General features: G+C 39.9%; 1 protein-coding gene across 1 annotated transcript; it reads left to right on the top strand.

Annotated features, from left to right (window-relative positions):
* asap2b (ArfGAP with SH3 domain, ankyrin repeat and PH domain 2b) lies at positions 1-24,886 on the top strand. The gene is made up of 27 exons (XM_032585635.1): positions 1-383; positions 7,807-7,879; positions 9,713-9,858; positions 9,940-10,014; positions 11,224-11,273; positions 11,368-11,497; positions 12,443-12,528; positions 13,088-13,163; positions 13,254-13,340; positions 14,143-14,246; positions 14,756-14,825; positions 15,071-15,158; positions 15,238-15,286; positions 15,361-15,527; positions 16,194-16,327; positions 17,445-17,533; positions 17,602-17,791; positions 18,767-18,852; positions 18,923-19,038; positions 19,863-19,930; positions 20,764-20,871; positions 20,949-21,282; positions 21,366-21,600; positions 22,375-22,433; positions 23,052-23,110; positions 23,202-23,321; positions 24,008-24,886. The coding sequence occupies exons 1-27, from the start codon at positions 255-257 to the stop codon at positions 24,080-24,082; spliced, it is 3,003 nt and encodes a 1,000-aa protein (XP_032441526.1). The 5' UTR covers positions 1-254; the 3' UTR covers positions 24,083-24,886.
* The last annotated feature ends 278 nt before the right edge of the window (positions 24,887-25,164 follow it).

Here is a 25,164-nt window from a genome sequence, read left to right as displayed (position 1 = left end):
GTTCCAGGAAATTGCAGCAGAGTGAGAGCTCTGTCCGTGTCTCCGCCCTGCTCGGTGCTCCCAGGTGAGGCAGCTGCTGGACGGACACAGGAATGTGACCAAGCCTTGAACATGGACTGACATGACGTTAGCAGAAGCTGGCCGAGGTTTGAGGATTTTCTGACTCCAACTCATCCGGCCAGGTGGAGCGGCTCCACCTGCAGGACCTGCGGCTCGGTTCGGCTTAGTTCTGCTGAGGACTATCACTCCTCAAGATGCCGGCGGATCAGATCAGCGTCACGGACTTTGTTGCGGAGACCAATGAGGACTACAAAGCTCCGACCACGTCCAGCTTCACCACCCGGATGTCCCACTGCAGGAACACGGTGGGAGCTCTGGAGGAGGTGGGCGCAATCACACACATCCACTCAGCCTCAGCAGGTCCAACTTACAAACCAAATCCAGTCAGAGCTGAAAGGTTTTAGTCATGTTTGTCCACTTCCTGCTCTGAAAACAGCTGGCTGGAACCTGAGCGGTTGTTTTCCCTGCAGTTGGAAGAGTTTGAGAGATTTGGTGACCCTCGTCTTCATGTTTGCACGCAGCAGAAAACTCGTGTTTCTCATGTTTAAAAAGGGGAACAGAAAGCAGCACTTCCTCCTGCTGAAGCTGCAGTTGATTCGCAGCGTTTTGTAACAGCCTGTTTGTGAAGTTTTGCAACTCGGTGATGATGAGGCTGGTTTTGTGGAGGAAGGTCAAAGGATGCTGATTTAAAACTGGGGTTTCCTGGATGCGCCGCAAATCCTGCAGAATCTTAATGTTTTCTCTTCTGACCATTTTACACACAAACCGTCAGTTAGAGGCTGAGCAGCTCTGTAAAGTAAAAATTAACCATCCAAGAAATTACTCAAGAGTCAAAAAGTATTTAGTAAAATGTACTGAGTTATTTGATAACATTTAATATTTAAACATTACATCACCAGTCTGGTGAATTTTGATTAAAACATGTTTGTTTTTCATTCAGTTTGTAGAAAATCCAGAAAATTTACTCAAATGAGAGTTTAGATACTTCATAATAAAATCGCTCAGATAAAAGTAAAAAGTATTTTTTTTAAATGTAGTAAATGTAAGTAGTTACTACTCAACTCTGCACTTGGATTATCTGAAAACATTGTTTTCCATTTGTTTTGGTTCTGATTCCAGATTATTCTGATTAAATTCGGCAGATTAGACCCAGAAAGATGTTAATAATCTGCTGTTGGTCCATAAAGCACTGCTTGGTTCTGGTCTCTAGAGATTTGTTCACTCTGTTTTCAGAACCAGAACTAAACAAGATGATGCAGTTTTTAGTTTCTATGCTAGTCTGATCTGAAACAAACTCCCTGAAAACCTGAGATGTGCAGAAACTGTTGGCTCCTTTACATCAGAATGAAAACAAACTGAAAAATTACTTTCTTCTGATTTAATGTAAAGCAGTTCAGACTGTCGTTTGTGCTACAGATGTACACTTTGAAATCGCCTTGCATGTTCTTGACGTTGTTGTCCTGAAATGTGGTTTATGTTTCTCACCTTTTGTTCCTCTGGAGTCCATAAATCTTAGAAACGACTTTGTGACTCTTTCTAGTCTGACAGATGCAGGTGACTTTATGGTCGGGGCCATTTTGTTCTGTTTTTTTAGATCTTTTAACCGGTTTCATGTCAACAAATACTGTAGGTCCACTTTAATCTGGTTCGGTTAGAAAGTCCGGTTCGGTTGGGGAGGTATGAATGTGTAGCCGAACCAAAAAAGGGAACTCTGGTCCACCTCCAAACCTCGGTCTGGGTTCATTTGAAGTGAACTCTGGTTCAGTTTGAATGCATATGTGAACGCCGAGTGGACTGGAGTGCAGAGCAGAGCATTTTGGGTAAATACAGCCCAAACAAACCCACTAGCCTAGCGCTAACAGGAGAAATGCTTTGCTATCTTTTACCAAGGACAAAAGAGAAATATAATGCTGCAAACCAATTATTTAAGAGTAGTTGTGACATCATCAGTGCTCATGTTGACCACAACTGGCTAAAGCTCAGGAGAGATCAGACATCCCAACGAGAAATATTGTGATGTTTTAATATTTTGAGGTCTTTGTTGCAGCCCTAACCTGCAGCCACTGTGGTTCGTCTACAGGGCCGGTTTGTCTACAGGTCCGGTTTCCTGCTGGTTTCCTGCCAGTTTCCTGCCGGTTTCAGGTTATTAATTAAACATCACGGTTTAATTCTGCAGCATGATGTGGACTGGGACGGTCACTTTGCTTGTTTTTGACTTCCTTTAGGAGAATCTCTAAAGCTAACTTTGTCTGTCTTGGGTTGCTTTGGGATTTTAAGCCTTTAGTACGTCTTTTGTTTGTCTCATAGCTTTGCAGTTCATTTCCCTGAATCATTTTTAGACTCTTTGCGTGTGTCTTTGTTGTAGCCTTTTTAGGCAACGTGTCGCGTCTGAGCAAACCTTTTAATGTCGTCTACTTCTGCTCGCAGACACTTTCTCCTCCTTTTGTCACTTTCTTGATTCGGAGAGACAAAAACAGCTCAGCATGACTCATTTTTACTTCTTGTGCCATGACCAGTTTGCACAAGGTGTTTTATGTTTTAAAGTATTCATCTTGATTTTGTTTTGTGTCTTTTTACTCTGTATATGATCTATAACTTTTTTCAGTTTACTAGCAGCATTTTCTTTACTGTTATGTTGTTTCTTGCATGCAGTTCTGGTCTCTTTGCATCCAGATTTGGGTGAAAACTAGTCACCTGCTGCTGGGTGTGTTTCATTTCAGAGTGTACTGTCAGTCAACCAAGTAAAATATATGTGTTAAAAGAAGGTTTCTTCAGTTTCCTCATTTGTCTTAAAGGAAACTGCTCTAAAAAGAGCTACAACAATGATGGAAATAGCATGAATGAAGACAAACCCGTTGTACAGAAAGAAAGAAACAGTAAAATGCAAATTTTAAACAAATAAAGAGCAAATGAATGGTCAAAATAAACAGATAAAATAACTTTCAACCTTCATGGAGAAGATGCAGTAAATGGTGATGTTTTCATGCTGCTAGTATGTTTGCTAATATTTCAGATGTTAATAACTTGTATTTTCATGCTGGTGTAATATTCTACAGTCTCACAGCATCAGCTGTTCACACTAACGGTATTTCACAGAGTGATGGAAACAAATGAGAAATAGAGGAAAGAATAAAGTAGGCAGAAGTTATTTTACCATCATAAAATTTATATTTAATATCACACAGGCCCGGTTGGGCGGTCTGAAGTGAAATCAGGCCCAATTACCGTAAAGATCAAAAACAACATTTTAAAATTTGTTTTAGAAAACCTGCCGTTTGTAAAGGAAGAGGAGAGGCCTGTGGAGAGACAAAGGAAAGGACAGCAGAGCATCATCTGCATATGGTATAATTACAGATGTAACTCTACAGGATCTGAATTTGTTGCACATGAAATGTTTAATAAAATCTTTAGGAAATTAGATCAAGTTCAGATTCCAGCCTTTTTTACACGCATATAAAAGAATAATTCATCAAAATACTGACTAACCTGCAGAAGTAACCAGACAAGCTGACAGTGGAGCCATTTTCTTTGCATGCTTTGTTTACTCAGTCAGCTCTGGGTGTGTTGTAGTGTTTGCAGATCTACACAACAGTTCAAATCAAAGTTCTGCTCACAGTATCAATGTTTGCAAATATTCCTATCACAGAAAGTCCTTGGATGCTTAAAGAAAATCAGTTATTAATTATGAAGAAATCCATTTCTCCAGGCACTGTAAGACTGCCTGGATCTGTTCCCAGTTGGGTGATTTATGTATTCTTGCCTGAGACTGTTTCAAAAAGCGTTCCAGATTTGATACAGTTTCACCTTTATGAAGCGTTTAGGAACCGAAGAACTTCACTTTCACCAAAACAAATGGAATGAAGTCTTGGGTTGGTCAGATGTGGGATTCAGACAGAAACGCCTTTTCTTCTCTGATGTGAGGTGCAGTAACTTTATATTTGATTCATCAAATATTTCAATTGTTTACATCAGTGAAAAGGCAAATATGGGTGAGTAAAACCCACAGGACCAGGCATTGTTTTCTCCTGTTGCATGCTGGGATATCGCCACTGAAGTCGGATCAAGTCCCAACAGGATGAGCCTCACTTTGATCCTCCCTCTTACTCCAGATTATGTCTCTCTGCTGAATCCCCCCATCTTTTAATTGTCTTTCTTCTCTTCCATAATTTCCATCCAGTCTCTCCGTTTGTTTCTTCTCTGCAGCTTTAGCTTCAGTCGTGTCGCAACTTGTCTGCTAGAAGTGATCTGAGTAACTCCAACTCATCGGCGACTCATTCATTTTCAGACGACGGCAGACGCATGGATTCCCTCAGTAGTATTTGTGGTTGTGCTTATGTCACCGTTTAGCTCCAACAGACTGGAAAAGAATCTGGACTGGAAAACAAATGAGAGGATTAGGAAATAAAAGCACAATAATCAGCCTTCTATCCATCAAGTCCTGCTCATCAGGATGCAACAGGAGAGATTGAAAGTTAAACCATAAAACAAATTTTTAAATCTCTTTCAACAGAACCAGATTTTTTCTCTTTTTAAATGTTCATTAAACATCTAATTGTCCTGCCATAAGGCTCTCCTAGTCATTAGTAGTTTCTGAAGAATTTGCTTTAGCATCTTTTATTTGCGTTAGCTTAGTTGAGTCAGTATTAATGTCTTGATTAAAAATGTTTGTAGGTCTTAGTTTAGATCAAAGATAATATATATTGCAATAGACACATGATCAATATCAATAGATAATGCGTCTGAGAGAATATTCAATCATTTCAATGAACTCCAAGCCAGAACCGCACAGCATTCTGGGAAATGTAGGCAAAGGAAGGACTTCAGCCACTCAACCTCTCACAGCTAGCTAAGCTAGGCTGGTAGCGCCAACTATCACTCTCATTCATTCTTCGGTTACCTAGCAACTCACTCATTCTTCGGTTACCTAGCAACTCACTCATTCTTCGGTTACCTAGCAACAGCCTGCTGAGTAACTTGCGCAGCAGCAGTTTCAGGTTTTGCCACCTTTCCTCAGAACAGCTTGAGAAGAAACCGTTTAAAACAGGAAGCATCACTCCACCAGTTTGGCAATATTTTAGATATTTAAAACAAAAACTAATCAATAATTATCGATATGGACTGACATGAAACCACTTTAGCGTGATCCATTTTTTAGCCATATCATCCAGCGATAGTTTGATAACACATTACTGTGATAAGTTTCTGTGGGGGGTTTTTTCTATCTTTTGCTTTTAAAATAAAATACCTTGTAATTTATTGATCTTAAATCAATCTGGAGGAATATACAGAAATTAAATACTAGAGCTGATCTCCTTAATCTGTTGCATTTTATTGCATTTCCTGGTCAAGCCGGCTTTCTGTTCCCGTCAGATTTCTGGGTTTCAAAGCTTCAGTTTTCCAGATAGAGACCAAGCAGATTTTGTTCGCTGTCTTCAGCCGCAGAGCCACTGAGCTTCTGGACTTTCTGCATGTTTCACGCTGTGAGTCACTGAGCTGCAGCTGGAAACCAGAACAAACTCCAGATTAAAGGTGTGCAGTTGGGCCGAGTCGTGTGACTAATGCAGTAAAACCAGCAGAACAGATTTCTACTTCATTCTTATACTTCTTCTTCAAATAGTAATTTTGTCACTTGGCAGCGGCTTAATGCCTTTAGCCATGAAATACTTTGTGAAAACAACCAGGTGGATTTCAAAATGGAGGGTCTGAAATTTGTGTAAAAACACGAAAGCGTTCCAGAGTTGGGTAGAAGTTACATTTATTTGTGCAACTTTTGGAAAAATTGAGTAATTTTATTATGTAGTATCTTTACTCTTGAGTAAAATTTCTGAGTAACTTCATCAAATGAAGATGAAGTTTGTTTTTGTTACTTTATTTTGAAAGAAAACCTCATCTTCTGTTTGTTTTTGTTACTTTATTTTGAAAGAAAACTTCATCTTCTGTTTGATTTTGTTAATTTATGATTTGTTACATACTGCAGCTTTAAATCCGAATAAGCAGCTGCCGGCCACGCCTCCCCAAACTCAACATTTACACTCGCACGTGAACGTGGCTGCAATCAGATGCACAGCTATGCAAGCATATATCTTTGAAAAGCAGAAGTGGAGCCTCCTGCAGAACCAACAAGAAAGCAGCAAGTGGTTTCTGGATAGTAAGTCAATAACAAAGCAGCCATTGTACAGCAGTAAAACGAGCTGACTAAACACACTGGAGCTCGGCTGGGGTTGCTAGGTAACACACTGGAGCTCGGCTGGGGTTGCTAGGTGACGGTCTTTGAGGTTTTTGAAATGGGTCATTTTCCAGACACCAAAAATATGAATTTATTTCCAAAAACCAGGAGGGTGGAGTTTTTTAAGCAGTTGTTCTGTTTTTAGAAGCAGTAGAGACACAATTTTTTTTTGTCCCTCTTGAAAATGAGATCTAGATCTCAACGGGGTTTACCTGGTTAAATAAAGGAAATAAAAAAAAAAATGTAAAAATGGAAGAACAGAAGCATTCAACATGTGCATTTTGCAAACCTACAAGTGGACATTTGAGCTATTGTTGCTTTCCTACAATCTCCAGCCACTGGGCCCATTCTCCTCTGACCTCTGACCTCAACGACGCGTGTTAAAATTCTCCTTTCCTCTATTCTGATGTCCAGTAAGTCGTATTTCTTGGAGGTCTAAATGCATTAAGCTGCTGTGACGTTTGTCTGGTTGGCCTTTGTGGTAACAAGTGTTTGTACGGATGTATCTAATAAAGCGGTTTGGTCTGTTGCGCAGCTTTCCTGTTGAGTAACGTGAGAAGGAACGTCTATTTTTGACTGGCAGCAGCTCAACGTCTTCATGTTGAGAAAACGTTTGTGTGGTCAGAAGAAATCTGTTTAATTAAAACCTCCATGTTGCAGATGTGAGTTTGACTGAGTGAGTCTGGAGCTGCAAACAAACGAGTGAACTGAAAGAAGCTTCGTGGTCAACGTGTCGCTGCCTTAGCTTGTCAGTTTTATCTGGAACTTCCTTTTCCCTTTTATAGCATCAAGTCGGCTTGTTTTTGCCGACAGACAAACTTCATTTATAAGCGACTCATTAAGACCCGCCGGCATCAAAACTAGAAGCAGGAACTACAGATTTAGCTTCGCTGCTTTGACATTTGTGGTAAATTTGCTGAAATTTTCTGCTGATCTTTCAGCATTGTCAATTTTTTTATTTGTTAGCTTTTTATTATTTTCCTGGATTTTCACCGTTTTGCATCTTTTGTGTTCATTTTCATCAGTTTTCTCCACCTTGCATTGATATTTTCCCCTTTCTGCTGCTTTGGCCTGTTTGATTTCTCCATAACGCAGCAGAACCGTTTGTCAGCAGGGTTCTGTGTTTGACGCTACACAGTAAAAAATTAACAGCAATTTTGGTTATTTAGCCAAATTAAGAGAGAAAAATAGGGGTTAATTTTTTAGTCATATTTTAACTTCTAAGCTAAATATTTAGTTTGTAAACTGTGATATGAATGTATAACATAGGACTGAAAAATTAACCTGCTTTTTTCTCTCGGACTAAATAACCAAATTATTGTTAAGTTTTAACTGTAACTTTATAAACGGCGCCTCAGTTTGGACCAAAAACAGATCATGAGAAGTTTAGTCGGCTCTTTTCTGATGAGATTCAGTGCAGTCGGGCTTTTTTGTTGTATATTTTAGGAATCTTGTTTGTTTGTGTAATTCGGTGAAGTTCAGGACCAGCGCTGACCTTTGACCCGTTGTGTTTTCTCCAGGCTCTGGACCTGGACAGATCGTTCCTGTCTAAGATCAAGAAGTCGGTGAAGGGCATCAACCACTCCGGCATCAGTGAGTAAACTTTCCTCTTTTAGCACATTAAGATGGATGAAGATGGTTGAACTTCATCCTTCACCCCTCTTCAACTCCTCTGGGATTTAGGGTCAAAGGTCAGGTTTTATTTAAGATGCTAACTATCTGCATCTGGAGGCGTTTCTTTGTTTGTATCCTTCTGAGGAAGTCCTGTTTTCTGAAATAAACTCTCTTGAAAATCTGGTTTCCATTTTTATCGACTCAGCAGGAAATGTGGGCGAAAAGAAACGGCTTCATTAAAAACCCAAAAATATGTAAATTTAATGCCAATGATGCCATTTAGACTTTTTTTAATTCTTAGTTTTTATTGTTACTATTGTTATTTATTTATAAAATTATTTAATTTATGTTTATTTATTTCTTCGCCCTTCGGACTGACATTATTTCTTTGTGACAGAATATTTGAAAATCCAGGTTTTTTTAATTAATGTTATTTTATTATCACTATAATGGATGATGTATTTATTCCCCCTCAGGATTGGTATTTCTTCTGTGTGTCAGTTGAAAACCTCTTAGTTTTCTGGCTGCTGTTTGAGCTGGGGGGCGTTTGGTTCGTCTGCAGCCGTGCGCTGGGCGGGTGGGTCTGACTTCAGGCAGGTGGAGTCTCGGCTCCCAGCATTCCTGTCATACTGCTTCCTGTTGCGGCACGCCGCCTCTCTGACGCAGGGAGGAAGGAATCCCAACACACACAGCAGGGAGTCCAGCACAGCACCAAACTCGCTGCCTCAACATGTTTCTGTCGGAGAACCGGCAGCAGCTTCAGGTCTTTCATGATCTGTTGGGATGTCTGAAGACTAGAAAAGGTTTATTTTTAGGTTTCTCTGTTGATGTTTGGCTCCTTTTGAAGGTCCAAAGCGCGGCTCGGGGGCCTTGTACGGCCATAACGCTGGGTTAGTCCAAATTTAAACTTAAGAACAGTAAAAATTTGTTGGTCGAAGCACCAAAATAAGTAAATTTTATTTGTAATAAGGGATTAGTTATTCCAGACTAAATAAAACACAAAGCATTCCTGTTTTAATAACTTGTCTTTTTGCATTTTCTTTAGTTTCTTAGTAAGTCGAACCACATGAATCTACTGACATTTACTCAAAAGTGGATTTTAGTGCAGCTAAACTAACGTTATATTTCACATGGTGAAATATGAATGTGTCCTTTGCTTATGTTTATGAAAAGTTTGTCTAAAGTACGTTAAAATGTGGAGTTAGGGAGACTCTACTTCAACTTCAGTTATTACAGCTGGAAACTAAAGGTCAGGCCTGAAATCTGGGTGTGGTGATGAACTCTGACCTGAACGTTCCGAAACACATAAAGACAGATATAAAGCCGGCCTTCCGTCACCTGAAGACTAACATCTCTGCAAGATCTAGAGAAACTCATCAACGCTGTTATCTTTAGCCACATTCTTTACTGCAGCAGCGTCTTCACAGGTCAGAGAATAAACGTAAGAATATTTCAGGTAGTTTTTATGAACCGCTGAACGGTTTAACTCCATACATCTGCTGCTGTTGTCTCAACCTTCCAGACCCCTCAGGTCTTCTGGTTCTGGTTCTGGTTCTGATCTGCATCCCCAGAACCAGAACCAAACATGGAGAAGCAGCTTTCAGCTTCTATGCACCACGAATCTGGAACAAACTTCCAGAAAACTGAAAAACAGCCGAAACACTGAGTTCCTTAAATCTAGACTAAAACCCACCAGTTTAGAGCTTCTTTTGAGTTCAATGTGAGCGGGAACATGGATTATTTCTAGTCTGGATTATAACTTGCCTTTATTTGCCACTGTAATCTGATGTTCCTGACGTTCTTGTGTCGCAGCTCATGTGGAGAACGAGGAGCAGTACGTCCAATCCCTGGAGAAGTTCGCAGGAAACTACATGAACGACATGGAAGGCGAACTCGGTGCCGCCTTCCTGAAGTTCGCCGTGTTCACCAAAGAGTTGGCGGCTCTCCTAAAGAACCTGGTGAGGATTTTCTCCAGAGGATTAATTTGGTCGCTACTTTTACAACTTGAAAAGGTTTTTAACGTCTTTCTGTTTGTGCAGCTGCAGAACATGAACAACATCATCACATTTCCTCTGGACAGTCTGCTGAAAGGAGATCTGAAAGGAGTGAAAGGGGTTTGTGTTTCAGTTTCTCTTTGACAGTTTCACACCAGCTCACTAAATCTGAGTCGCTTCATGTTTCCACAAAGAGACACTTGACAGGTTTTCTTATTTTAAATCCATTATTTAATGTTCTTGTGGTAGGTTATAACTACCTTATGTAGTTATAACCTACATAAGGTTATTTCAGGAAGACTTTTCTACAGTGGCAAAAAGATGCTAACGCTGCTAATACATGAATCATGCAAACTTCAAAACACAGACGCAGAAAGTAAATAACAGGAACTAAAATGGAGCAGATCACACAAACAGGGAATAAAAAACGCTGCAAACTCACTCCAAACCAGTAGGGGGAGTCGATCACCTAATCATTTGGAACCAGATCATCAGTAAAGACGAGTTGTCCAGAAGAAAGAAAGATGCGTTTTTCTTGGTCTTTTTCGAATGTGCAATATTTTACAGTATTGCAGAACAGCAGCATATTTACGTAGGTAATTTTGCTACTCCAGACGCCGCCTAGTGGTCTGGAGGACTTCTGCTTTGTGGTGCAAGTTTGCAGCGTTTTAAGCTTCTTTTTTTTATTTTGTATTTCTTGTGGTTGCAGGATTTTGTTCTACATTTGTTTTTGCGTTTGTGTGTTTTGGAGTTTGCATCCTTCATGTGTTTGCTGCGCGATTCCATCCGCTGGCCAGATTCCTAATCCTTGATTGGTGATGAGAAACTAAGAAGAGTTTCAGGTGTTATTTCCTCACGTTTTTTTGCAAATTTATTTTACAAATTACAAGTTCTCCACCTTTGATTTTTAAATTCTGCAGCAGTCTCCTCTAAATCCAGTTAAATTTTCCATTATTATAGCTGTGGAAAAACTGTGTTTTTAATTAGTTAAGTGACTTTTTTTCCCACATTTGGTCTTGACTTGTCTTCTGTGAATTATACTTTTACATAAAATCATAATTTATAGCACTAAATTCCCCTTATTCTGTGTTTTTACTCATAGTTTAATCAAAGAAATTATGTGTTGTGCTTCTGATCTAATTAATCTAAAATCTCTCTAGCACTTTAGTGTAGCCTGTGGATGAGTCTTTCTTTACTAAACATGAACTCATGTTATGATAAGAAAATATTTCCAGAGTGACTCGATGGTCAAAGTTCAACCTGGAGCTGTTTGCTGCTTTAAGCGTCATTTGCTGAGAATTTATGACGTCTCCGGTTTGTTCTTTTCAGGACCTAAAGAAGTCGTTTGATAAATCCTGGAAGGATTACGAAACAAAACTGTAAGAATATAAATATTACAGTCAGATCGTCCAGATTTGTTGTATTTAATTATTCTTCATATTCTTTATAACATCTTACCATAACTTGTTGCAGAGCAAAGATTGAGAAGGAGAAGCGAGAACACGCCAAGCAGCATGGCATGATTCGAACCGAGTTCAGCGGAGGAGAAATTGCAGAAGATATGGAGAAAGAAAGACGGATTTTCCAGCTTCAGATGTGTGAGGTCAGAGTCTTCGCTGACGAGCTGAAACTTCATGACCACATGAAGCTCTGATCCTCCTCTGATGAGCGCTCAGCTGCTGGCTGGTTCTTCTGATGAACCAACTGGACATACGGAACTACTCACTGGTCCAAATCATCCCTAATTTCTTGTTTGTTCTTTAAAGGAGTCAGACTTTATTGCAGTGAAATAATTTTTAGCAATAGTTTTTCACACTTTCCGAATGACTTCCAGTGTTTTTTGAAATTTGGCTGCTTTGTTTTTAAAAGAAGTATGGAACACCATTCTGTCCATACATAGCAGAAAACTAAAAATGGCTATTTTAATCCAGACCCTTAATTTGCTCATTTTTTCTTATGGTTTTATCTACAGGAACAGTGAAGTAGGAATAAGAAAACATAAGGGGACCAAAAGCAGAACCCTGAGGGTCCCCAGCCAATACATGACAGACAATTTAAAAAACCTTTTTAACTGAGATACCTTGGCTTTGTGTCTGCATTCTTTCACAAAGACTTCAATGTTATTTATCCAGTTTGTACTCAGCAGTGCCCCCTATAGGCCATATATGGGACAATAAAATGAGCTAACTGAGAAATGTCTTCTATTTTATGGAAAAATATTATTTTAAAGTTGCCTTTTGTTCACTTAGTGCCTTTTATGGATATTAAATTTAACTTATCAGAGTATTTAGACCCTGTGAGGCATTTCCTACAGAGCAGAACCAAGTGGACTGTTTTCATGTAGCAGAACTAAAAGTCATTCGTCATTCTGAGCTCAGTTTGTGTAACCGCTTCAGATATCGGCTCATCACATCTAAACCCGGTTCACTGAAAGGAGGAAGTTGGTTTTTTTAAAAGTATTTTATTCCAGAATATCAGTAATCTGCAGCCACATAGTTTTTATTCAATCGTTTATCAAGTTTCCTCATCTCTGCTTCTGTCGCTGCAGTACCTGCTAAAGGTGAACGAGATCAAGCAGAAGAAAGGCGTCGACTTCCTCCAGAACCTCATCAAGTACTTCCATGCTCAGTGCAAGTAAGAAGGCCTGAAAAATAACAAAGAGTTTAAAACTTTTTAATTTCTTTGCCAAAATCAAGAAACAAACAAACGTATCTGTAAAATAACTCCTCTGTTTTTCATAAATAAATTTATGTTTACCAGGGTTGTTGAGACGTTTTGTTCGCCCAATTCAGTTAGTTTTAGTTTTTAAAGTATGTTTGCTAATTTTTTAGTTATTAGTATAATATTGTTTAGCTTAAGTTATTATTAGTTATAGTTAATTACTAGGTGCAGAATTCAGAGGTTTTGTATTGTAATTATATTTACATCAATCGGTTAACAGAAAAATAAAAAAGTGTATTCAGTTATTGAACAACCTGCTGATCCTGGTGTTTTCTCCCAACTTCTGCTGTCGTCATTTTGCGGACAAGCGTAAGTGTCGCCAGAAGGAAAATGGAGCTCTTTCATTTACCCATTAATTGTCGTTTTTATTATTTCAGTTAACAAAAATGTTTCCTCCCTTTCAGTTTTTGTTATTTTGTTAGTTTTAGTTAACTATAATAACCTCAATATGCACATTTTGCTCTTGATGCAGTTTTTTCCAGGACGGACTTAAAACCGTGGAGAATCTGAAACCAGCCGTAGAGAAGATGGGCACGGAGCTGACGGCGGTGAGGAATCACGGTTTCTGATGAATGTTAAAGCTTTTTGTTCCACACAGAATATGACTTTAGTTAAACGTTTTCTGTTGTTCATTTCAGATCAAACAGACTCAGGATGGAGAGAGGAAGCAGCTGAGTCAGCTCCGAGACGTCCTGAAGGCGTCGCTGCACACCGAGCAAAAGGAGGTGGAAACATCTTTTATCGCTTTATTCCGATTTTCTCTGTTTCACATTTCTTCTGGTTTTGCTTTTTTGTCTCACATTAATGATTGAGATCACAAAACAAATGTCAAAAAGAACCCTAAACAAAGTTAATAGTGATTAACATTTCATTTTGCTCTGTCTGATTACTGTTTGACCTGTAGAGAAAAAACTTCAACAGATCCTCTCTGACAGCATGAAGCAGGCCAAAGGATCTCTAAAAGCGACACATCATGACCTGATCTAAAAAAGTTCAAGAACAAACGAGAGACAGATTATTTTTCCACCTGATGGTTCACTAGATTCAGTTTGATTGGGAACAAAATTATAACATTTGTTATATTTCCAGTTGCTGTGTTCTCTTTCTCACTGATTGAAATAGTCCAGACAAATTAAAACACCTGTTCCCCTCCTCACCTGTGGGGGCGCTGCACCCAGAACGACACAAAAGCCTCTGAAGAAGACACTGAGCACAACTTCCTTCATCACGACATGCAAACTCCAAAAAAATGGAGTGGCGTCAGATTTTAGTGGTTGGTGGATTTCTCTTTTGTCTCTGGTGAAAAACCACGACCCATTTATTTTGCTAGGCTAACAGTAGGCTAATGCTATGCTAATGTTAGGCTAACGCATTTGTTTTGGTTGAATTTACCCAAGCATTTGTGTTTGCTCAATTTATCTTTCTTGTATCTAATGTTTTTTGAGACAAAAGAGCAAAAACAGAAGACATTTTCACAGAATGTTTCTGTTTTAAGGAGTTATTGATGAAGTTGTGCTTGAACCTCAGGAACTTCAGGCGAAGCAGAGCGTAGGTTACAACCTCCATCAGCTTCAAGGAAACAAGGCTCACGGCACCGAATACTCTGGATTCCTTTACAAGAAAAGTGAGGGGTGAGTGAACTCCAACTCCCAGAATCCAACAGGAAAAGATGGAGGCTAGAGCCAGTTTACCAGAACCTGCCTGCATCTTTTACATTTTACATTTTTGTTTTTCGTAGAAGTGATTCCACATTTTGTCGCCTTACAACCAGAATATTTAGTGATTTTTTTTTTTAGGATTTTATGAACATACTGTATAGTAGAGCATTATTATGGGAAGAAAAATTATTTAAAACTTTTTACAATTAAGACTGAAAAAAGTAAAAGGGAACTCCCTGTTTTTCTTTTAAATGTATGAATCAAACTCCTCCATTTCTTCTCCAAAAGTGAAGGTTTCTTTCCCTGGAGCCTGAAACTTCTGTTGCTCTTGGAGTGCTGATTTCTTCATTTCATTGCAGGACTGTTCCATCGTCCAAAATCTGATTTCAGCGAGATTTATCTGCTTTTTATTAGCATTTAGCATGTAAATAGCAGCTGAAGCTCTTTGGTGTTTGGTCTGAAGGTTGTTTTTGCCTCCTCAGGTTGAGAAAGGTGTGGCAGAAGAGAAAATGCTCCGTCAATAAAGGCCTCCTGACCATCTCCCACGGCACGGTAAGACCTCCGAGTCCTCTCGTCTCATTGGCTGTCCTGCACAAAAAGCTCCTGCTCCCTTTGCTCATTGAGGTTTCACTGTGTTGTGTTTGAGTGTAAAGCTTGACTGGACATTTTCAAAGGTCATTTTTAAACTGTAAATTACAAATGTCTTCATAAAAATGTTTGAAATGATTTTGGGGATGTCTAGTAGATGTGGTAAATGCTCCATCAAATTCAGTTTGTCTCGTCTCTCTGTTCAAAAGCCCAACAAACCTCCAGCCAACCTCAACCTGCTCACCTGCCAGGTGAAGACGAATCCCGACGAGAAGAAGAGCTTCGACCTGTTTTCACGTACGCAGCAGACGCAATCTGTCCTCACATCGGACCAACACGATTTCCATGTTTTCATCTGTTTGTTCCTCTCTTGCAGACGACAGAACGTACCACTTCCAGGCCGAAGACGAGGCAGAGTGTCAGGTGTAAGTTCCCGCTCCAGAGTCCGTTGTTGGCGGCCTTGTTGCTGTTGGTTCTGACGGTAACCTGTGTGTTTCAGCTGGGTGTCGGTGCTGCAGAACAGCAAGGAGGAAGCTCTGAACATGGCCTTCAAAGGCGACCAGAACGAAGGGGAGAGCAACCTCGTGCAGGAGCTGACCAAGGCCATCGTCGGGGAGGTGAAGAGGATGAATGGGAACGACAGCTGCTGCGACTGCGACGCTCCAAGTGGGTCTTTGCACCATCAGCTCAAATTTACCACCTAATAAACTTTTTCCTTAGACACGTTGCAGCGTGACCTCACTGCTGGAGGGCAAAAAACTGCTAGCCAACAATACTAGCATTGGTTTTAGCTGTCAAGTTGTCGACATAACGAGCTAAATCTTAAACATATGTGCGATATATAAAAGGAAAAGGGACGCAGTGCCTTTCTACTAATCAACACTACGGCAACTAGAAAAAAAGGTCAGGAAAAAGTTTTAGCTAAAAAAAGTGAGGGACAGGGAAGTAGTTCAGTTATGCTAGCTTGACTATGACATTCTAAACATGTAGATGTGCTGTGGAATTTATTGTGTTTGGGTTCAATTAAAATAAATACGACCAACTTTTCTGTTACAAAAAACTTTTCTATTGTTCTGATGTGGTCATTTTCTCCCCAGTTCACTGTAATCAATGAACCTAACACTAAATATCTAATTCTGTGTGAAATGGATCTTTTGGTTTCACTTTTTTAACTGAATTACTGAAATAAATGAACTTTTCAGTGATGTTTTCTTTGGAGCAGTAACCCTGTAAAGTAACTAATGCAACGAAACATTGAAATAAAAAGAACTCTGCTCTGGATTGGATCCACCATGTTTTCATAGTTCTTCTCCCTCCTCATCCTGACTGCAGGTCCAACGTGGCTCTCCACCAACCTCGGCGTCCTGATCTGCATCGAGTGTTCAGGGATCCACCGGGAGATGGGCGTCCATTACTCCAGGATCCAGAGTCTGGAGCTGGACGTTTTGGGGACGTCTGAGCTGCTGGTGAGTCCGACTCGGTTTAACGTCTCTGAATGCGGCGGCTTCTAAATCCATTCAAATCACTTTTTTGGTTTTTGAAGATTTAATTTTTGGAAAATCTCCTTTTTTGGTTTCCGTAGTTCAGAGTGGCCCAGGACGGCCATCTTGTTTTGATAAGTGTGTTTTGCAGCTTCTGTTAATTTGGACTTCAGATTATTTATTTTGTAGTAAAAGTCATACTAGAATACAGTCAAAATGATACAAGAATAAAGTTTTATTCCCAGAATAAAGTTGTAATATTAGGAGATGAAGTTATAATTTTATGAGAACTAAAAAGAAAAAATAACAAAATCAAATGAGGAATATTGATTGACTTGTGAAGTTATACTTTGGTATTGGTTTTAAAAATGAGGAAATACTTTATTTTTTAACAGCATCAAATTATTATCAGTTTTACTTTGGAACAATTTATTTTGAAGAAAGAATCACATCAATAAGGAAACTCTATCCAAGCTTTTTTCTTACTAAAACAATTTTTTCCTCATAATTTCAGATGTTTTTCTGGTAAAATTGCGATTTTGCTCTGCAAATATTATGACTTTATTCTTGCAAGTAGACAAAAAGTCCTGTAGCCTTGTATACCCCAGTACTCATAAAATATTGCAGAACTAAGCAAATTTACATAAAAATGTAAACATTTGCACAGAAACATGAAGATGAAACTCTAAAAAACTGATTCAGACAGTTCATCAATAAATAAAAGTTGATTTCTTGGGTTTGAATGGTTTCTTTCTGCTATTAGAGAGGCAGTAGTCAGTCTTTGGTATGTTTAAGTTAAAGTTATTTGTCCAAATAACTGTGTTCAATGAAAAGAGAAGATGGTCTAGCAGTTTGTTTCCAGGTTCCTTTTGTCAAACAAAAGAGGGAAATTTATCAGGAGTTAAATATTTACAGCACATTTTGCTCTAAAAAAATAAGGAAACTGGAGAAAAGAAGAAGTTTTATGCCTAAACATCTCTGAAAATCCTGTTTTCAACAACAGGTGATCAGCTGATTCAGGCCAAAATGGATCCTGATCCATTTCCTGGATCAGACGGATCTGGTCACAGCTGATCGTCGTCTTCTGCTCTTTGTGTTTTAGCTGGCAAAGAATGTGGGAAATGCCAACTTCAACGACATCATGGAGGCAGATCTGGAGGGCGTAACCAAACCGGACCCAAAGAGTGACATGTAGGTTCTGCTGGTGCTGTTCTGTTGAGAAGCTGCAGGGTCTTAACGCCGTCTGCGGGTTTTTCCAGGCAAATGAGGAAGGACTACATCACGGCGAAGTACACAGAGAAACGCTTTGCCCTGAAGTTCAGCGCCGACGCCGAGTCCAGGCTGAAGGCCATGTACGAGGCCGTCCGGAAACGGGACATCCTGTCGCTCATCCAGGTCTACGCCGAGGGCGTGGACCTGATGGAGGCGTTCCCGCAGGCCGACGAACACGTACGAACACACACTCACCAACTAGAGGGGAGGATGTCCTCACAACACGCCACTGTGCAGCCAGAGAACCACTGATGCATAGCTGTTCGCTGAACTGGAAGTGATCCGCGCCATCTTAGTAGGCAACGCATAGCGGACCCATGGCTTCGAGACAAACAAAAACTAAATATGTAGACCAATGTGGGAAAGAATGATACATGAACAAAATGGCTGCTGATGGGATTGACCAGTTTGAGACGAAGAAGGAAAAAATGCCAGACGATGTGAACCAGCTGCCTCCGATCTCGTACTACCATGTAGTTCACTTCCTCATGAACAGGAAGAGTTCATACTCCTCCATCTTGGCTAGCAGATAGAAGCTACATTAGCTAAGCTAATTTTGCTAATTCAGCAGTAAGTACTACAGTAAATACCAGTAAATCCCGCTGGTATTTATCTTATCATTCCACAGACGTTTGTAGAACATTCATAAATTGTGATCATAATAGCTGTAATGTCTAAATGCTGTTTATAAGTTAAGAATGAGTCGAGAACTCGTCTGAGCTTGTGGCTTGTTTATTGTTGTCATGGCAACCCCATAGCAACTGCCTGACAAGATGGCTGTTTAGTTACAAAGCTCATGGAAATGTGACGTCACACGGGAACGATGCACAATAAGACGGACCAAAATATAAAGTTACGTGGAAATTTGGGTATTTTATAGACTAAACGGAAAATAATTTATATTACTAACAAAATAACAAAATTAGGCAAAATAAACCATTTTTATTGCATATGTGAGTTAATATTCATATACTTAGTTTTCATTTGATTTTGGTTTTCAGGTCATTTCTGTTTCTCTGAGTCGTTTTGTTTTCACAAGCCTTCTCAAATTTCCAGGCCACATCTTAGCTTTGGTTTCACTGCTGCCTTGTTGTTAAAATTCAGCGTTTTGTTACTCTGTGTGTGTTTAACTGCTGCGTTTGTGTCCGTCAGGAAAACGGAGAGACGGTGCTCCACCTGGCCGTCAGAGTGGTGGACAGAAACTCTCTCCACATCGTCGACTTCCTCGCTCAGAACAGGTAACGGCTGGCCGACTAACGTCCCTCTGGGCTGCTTACGTGACCTCTGACCTCTCTGACTTTGTTTCAGTGGCAACCTGGACAAGCAGACGGCCAGAGGAAGCACGGCGCTGCACTACTGCTGCCTGACGGGCAACAGCGAGTGTCTGAAGCTGCTGCTGAGGGGCAAAGCTTCAGTTTCCATCAGTAAGACTCAAACGGCTCATTTTACTGTTTACCAGTAAAACAACTTCTGCTTATGGAAATATGGCGGAATCAGTTCAGGAGTCATTTCTGTTTTATAAACTTTGCAGCTTCAGGTTTTGCTCTAATCAGTTGGCAGAATGTTATATAAAGAGACACCAAAATAATGCATCACTTTGCATAAAAATTTTCATCCTTTCTTAAAAGCAGGCGCAAAAAGCAGCTGAAAACCAGCAACTCAATCAGAATGTGATCATCAGCAAGTTAGAGAAAATGTGAATGTTCTCTTTACACATGAATATAATCATTTGCTATTAAAATCTTTTTAAACGTAATGGAAAATGGATGTAAAAAAGCAGAAAAATGCATGAAATTCCTTTAAAACTGTAAGATTTTTCATCTTTCTGTGATTTCAGTTCACAAATTAGTCACAAAAAACTAATTTGTTGCTTTCCTCTTGATGACATGTTTTAAAAACATAAATCAGCTTAAAGCCAATCATCAGGTTTATTCTTATACATTTTTTATGAACTTTGACTTCATTTACTGTCTACCGTAATTTGCTTATTTTAAAAGTTTTGTTTCATAAATGCTTTTGCTGGTGTTAGAATCTAAATGAAAAGTTATTTTCTGATCAATTTTGACAGAAGGAATCAAGTCTGCTACAAGACGATCAGTTCTAGCACGAATATTTAGAGACCCTGAAAAGTTACACACAACCGTTTTTCACTGGCGCTCATGTCTTTTTATAAACAGGAATCGAAGCTGCAGAATAAACCAAAATGTTGATTCTAGATTAAATTTGTCGACTAAATTTGTCTCCACAGCAAACGAAGCAGGAGAAACGCCTCTAGACATCGCTAAACGCCGGGGACACTCTCAGTGCAAAGAGCTGGTGAGCTTTTACTGGTTGAACTGGTTATTTTTCTGGTTGTACATCGTGGTTCCCAAAGGCTCAGACTCTGTGCTAGGAATCCAACTTAGTTTGCATTCTGTTTTAAAGTTGTGGTGGTAAATTAAAAACCAGTCAGAATTAGGTCACGTCCCCTACAAACTCAAACTTCAACTTTCTCAGTTAAAAGTGATTTGAAATTAATAAATTTTTCCACATTATATGTGAAACTTTCCAGTATTCAGATTTTCCAAATATTCGGGTCGTCCAGTAATGTTTCGGTCATTTGTCACTTTTTTACTTCTAATTTTTTACTTTGAAACAGGAAATAAAATACATTTTATTTATTGTGCAAATAAAAGCAAATAATCCTATCAGTTAACCAGTAATGATGAACTGGTTTTGTTCAAATGATCAGTTTGAGAGCAGAGAGTGAATCTGGTTTTTACTGCTGCAACGATTTGACAATAAGGACTTTAATGATTTTGAACTGAAAGTTTTGCAACTTAAACTTCATTAAAAACAGTAAATCTGATTGATGTAACTGATTCTGCCCCTTTAAGAGGTAGCAAAGGACTTGAAGTGAAATTTATTTGGAAAACAGAGTCTTAAAAAGGATAAAAAAGAACCAAACCAGTCCATTGGTTTGTTTGGTATAAGACCAACAGTTTAGTGTCATGAGTAACAACAGATTTTCCTGCACAGCAACAAGTCATTACTGACTCTCAGGAGTTCATGCAGAAATATCAGATCTGTCTTTGTCTTATTTTAATATTGATTTTTTTTTTAGCATTCTGGGTAATGTGTCATTTACATCATCATGCTTCATATTCCAGCTGACTGAGGCTCAGACGGGGAAGTTTAACGTCCATGTTCACGTAGAGTATGAGTGGCGTCTTCAACACGAGGAGCTGGATGAGAGCGAGGACGAGTTAGAGGACAAGGTCGGCCATTTTAACACGCCGACAGAGTCTCCTGTTTGGGATTCAGGATGTTAACGCCCTTTGGGATTTGTTTGCAGCCCATCCTGAAAACATCCCGACGTGACGACCGTCCGGTCAGCTGCATCGTTCCGGGCGCCATGCAGTCCAACCTTTCAGCGTTGGCGCACGACATCGCTTTCAAAGCCAAGCAAAGGCCTCCCATCCCGAGCTCTATGATCAGCAATGAGACGTACGGCACAATGATGGAGGGGGCCCTGCCGCCGCCGGGGCCGACCCCGCCGCTGCCTCCCAGAGGTCCGCACCGAGGACCGGGTGTCGGTAGACCGGCTGCAGTAGAAACCGTAGGAAGACAGCGTTCATCCTCTGACCCGTCTAACCCTCCCAACTCTGATTCAAACTCCTCCATGTATGGTGAGCGCCTCGTCGGTTTTGTTCACCATCTCTGATTCAAGGAAATGAAGAGAAATTTGACCTGTTTCATGTTCCTCTCCCAGTGCTCCCAGCTGTCCCTCCTCCTCCAGTTCCTCCTCCTCCGATTTGGAAATCCGGCAAGTTTGATGCAAAGAACGTGTCAGTCAAAAACACGCCGCTGCCTCCTATACCTCCTCCACCAGCTGGACGTCCACCGGGTCCACCGCTCACATCGCCGCCCCACTGCAAACCTCAACCTCCGACCCCGCCTCTGGACAGGCAGCAGCCCAGCAGATCACCAGCAACCGCATCACCCAAGTATGAGCTAAGATTGACCGTTTGGTTCTAGTTTGAACAAATTGGAAGTTGACATGTCCATGGCATTGATCAGAGAATAAACTGACTTGTGGACAAAAGACTTGAGACTTGAGTTGGTCTAAAAGAACAGAGACTCTACTTCAAGTTGTCCCTCAAACACCTGAGCGTTGCCCTCAAAGATAAGAGACTCCACTTGGAGTTGGAAACACAGACGTAAGACAAGACTGTAACTTGTCCTTTAAAATGTGGGAATTGACCTTTACTAGGCCCACAGAGATTCGACTCAGTCTTCCCCTCAAAGACATGAGAGTACTTCAAATGTAAGACTTGAGTCCAGACTGCGATTTGCCCGTCAAAGCCTTGTGACTTGACTTTGACTAGGGGTAGTTAACTGTAACTTGTTTAGATTTGACTTGACACTCTACTTGGACTTGGAATGAAAAACTTGAGACCAAACTGCAGCATGCCTCTCAAAGACTTGGGATTTGCTTAGATTTAGACTTGATTTATTTGACAACTTCAGACTAGACCTGGACTTGTCCTGTAAAGACTTGGAACTACTTGGACTTGTATTTGCCTGTTAAAGCACTTTGATGAAAACCTCTTGTAACCATGTCTGGTTCTGGTTTACGGCGTCTATAAATGCTTTTGATTAGAATCAGTACTGGTCAGAACTGGTCTTACTGGTTAGAACTTGAACTAATCTTGTCAGATTAGGATTAAATGTAAAGACTGGAAGTGTTATAAGTTCGACTTTATTTTTGTTGGTTTCAGGTTAGAGAAGCAGGCTCCTCAAAGACCTCCAGTCAGAACTGCTTCTGTGAACAAACCAGGTAATGAAACACCTCTTTGGTTTTCACTCTTCAGTAACATTTAGACCAACAGCCTTGGATTTACAAGGTCCTGCTTTGCCACTTAAGGAGTCCAGACCCACTGGGGTAAGGATTCACTCAGACCCTGAAAGGTCTACTCTGGTAAATCTTTTAAGTCCTGGAAGTTGTGAGGTTTGTCTCCAGAGTTCAAGCCTGATTGATTTCAGATGTGGAGAATTACGAGACCAAGTCAACACCTCAAAGTAGCTGTTGTTCAGGATCCAAGGATTTCAGAACATTGGCTTGTTCGTCTATCCTCGGTCCGTTCTTCCATCCAAACACCCAGAACACAATCTGTTTCCTTCCTGCTCTTCCTTTGGAGCAGGAAGGAAGATGCATTGACCCAATGACCCATTGGCATTGGGTCATTGGATTCAATGAGAATCCTACATTGGTGCCAATCAGGCATTGCTTCTACTCCAGTTCCTCATTTTGGACACATCAGGTGTCATAAGACGGTCTAGTAAACTGGCGTACCTATAAAGTGTACGGTCAGTGTAGCATTAGAGGGTTCTGGTGCCATTTAGCTAATCTTTATTAGCTATTAATTCACCAACAACTTTCCCTTCTCCTTTCTAGGTGTTAAGTCTCCTGAAAGTCCAGCTCCTCCTACACCTAGACCCAGAACCACTGTCTCTGTGAGTCCTCAGACCTTCCAGATGTGAAATCATTTATGGTGTTTGAACCTCAGTGTGAACTTTGTCCTGCCTTATCTCTGTGGATCTGTAGAAGCCAAAGCTAAAAAGGGTGAAGGCCATCTATGACTGCTTTGCTGACAATCCAGACGAGCTGACATTCAGAGAAGGGGAGGTGATCGTGGTGGAGGGGGAGGAGGACAGCGAGTGGTGGGTGAGTGTCTGTGACCTCCAGGAAAGGAAACGCACCAAGAAAAGGAGAAAAATCAACAACTTGACATGTCAGGATGCTGAGTCAGGTTGATCCAAATGAAAATCCTACATGGCTCTTATACGTCACCTCTAAACTTTTTGATTTTGTTCATTGGTCTTTAAACTGTGGAAAGACAAATACACCCCTTAACACATTCAATGTACGAAATTACTTTTCAGATGCAATGTTCTTACAAACTTGTTTTAGTTTAGTTAGAATCACCAAAATAATTTAGATTTGCTAAATGCCAGAAAACCTGAGAACTTTTTTTTAGAAACCTCTGTTAGTTTCCTTGATTTCAAAAGTTTACATACATTTGGTCAGTGTCAGAAACAACTTTCTCTTAAAATGTATGACTTGTGTCGTTTTATTCAGTGTATGTAAATATTTGGTTTCAACCTGAAGCAGAGGATGAATATGGCAAATATTGTATGCATAAACTAAAAGGAGATGTGCCAAGAACTGAACCATGATTCATTTTTCTGAACTATTTCTTGCCACTTTTAACATATTTTAAGGTTTACAATCAATGGTTTTTAAGTCTACTCTATACTATCTGTCTTCATTTACTGTTTCTCTTGCTAGTTTTGCTTTTTTTGTGATTTCTTAATGATGGTTCCGTAACCGGCGTTTCCTTTGTGTTTCAGATCGGTCACGTTGAAGGAGAACCGGACAGAAAAGGAGCGTTTCCCGTCACCTTTGTTCACTTTATCACTGAGTGACCTGTTCAGTCCTCTAAAGAGTTAACATTCTCCACCAGAGGTCCGACTGGATGTAGCCAGGAAAAAAACTCAAACTGGATCATAAACGACCCTCTGGCTTTATGTCGGACCTGATGTGTAATATCTGAAACTTCGAAAGGTTTATTTTATCTAACGTGCAGGACAATTGTTTGCATCTCTAAATTATGTTTGTGCCTTGTTTAAACTTTTAAAAATGTATTTTAAAATCAACTTGAGTCCTGGGAATATTTTTGAAAACGTTTAAAATGAAAGTTGTGGAGCTTCAGCATGGAGGCAGACGGCAGGAACGCTGCGTCTACACGTATGTTCACTGTAAATATGGAGGCGAATTACGTCTGCTGAATATGCAACACATCTGCAGGTATTCCCAATTTTAAAAATCAAGAGTTCAAAAACTTTAACTGTTGATGCTCATTAGAGCTAAATACCAATAAAAACACAAGTCTTCCTGTAGGTTGGAGAATTTTTATCAGCTCCAGGTAAATTCTTGGTTCATTCTTGCTACATAACGTAAACATTAAGGTGCCATTCATTGGTTAAAAATAAGCTGGTACTGTTCGATGGTTGGAAGATGAAGAAGAGAAATGACTCTCCTTCAACGAAGTCGATCCTGTGTCTTAATGCTTCAGGTCAAAAAGTGGAAAAGATGTAAAATATTTCAACATTTTCTCGACAGAAAAACCGGCGGTGAGATTCAACAATAGGGTCAAGAAGGGCAAAACGGGAAACGGCTGTTAGATGTTGTTGTTTTCTCTCCAATAAAGACACTTCGATGTAACTGGGGATTCTGTTTTGTTTTGTTTTTACTAGATAATATTCTGCTACACTGTTGGTGAATTTCCTTCTCATGAAAACACATTTTGATTTTCCCAAAGAGCCGTTAGTGGAGCAAACATGAGTCAAACTCAGATGAGCACAAAACTGAATCTGTTTAGTTTGGCAAATCAAACTCGAAAGAACAATTTCTGTCAAAGTAAGTTAGAGACATTTTTACTCGGAACTAAAGTAAAGTTGGTGTTTAATTTCTGATTCTTTTCTACTGCTTTATAAACCTTTTTAAA

This window comes from Xiphophorus hellerii, chromosome 15, assembly GCF_003331165.1.
Source record: "Xiphophorus hellerii strain 12219 chromosome 15, Xiphophorus_hellerii-4.1, whole genome shotgun sequence".
Classification (NCBI taxonomy): Eukaryota; Metazoa; Chordata; class Actinopteri; order Cyprinodontiformes; family Poeciliidae; genus Xiphophorus; species Xiphophorus hellerii.
This window is presented reverse-complemented; position numbering and strand designations above follow the sequence as displayed.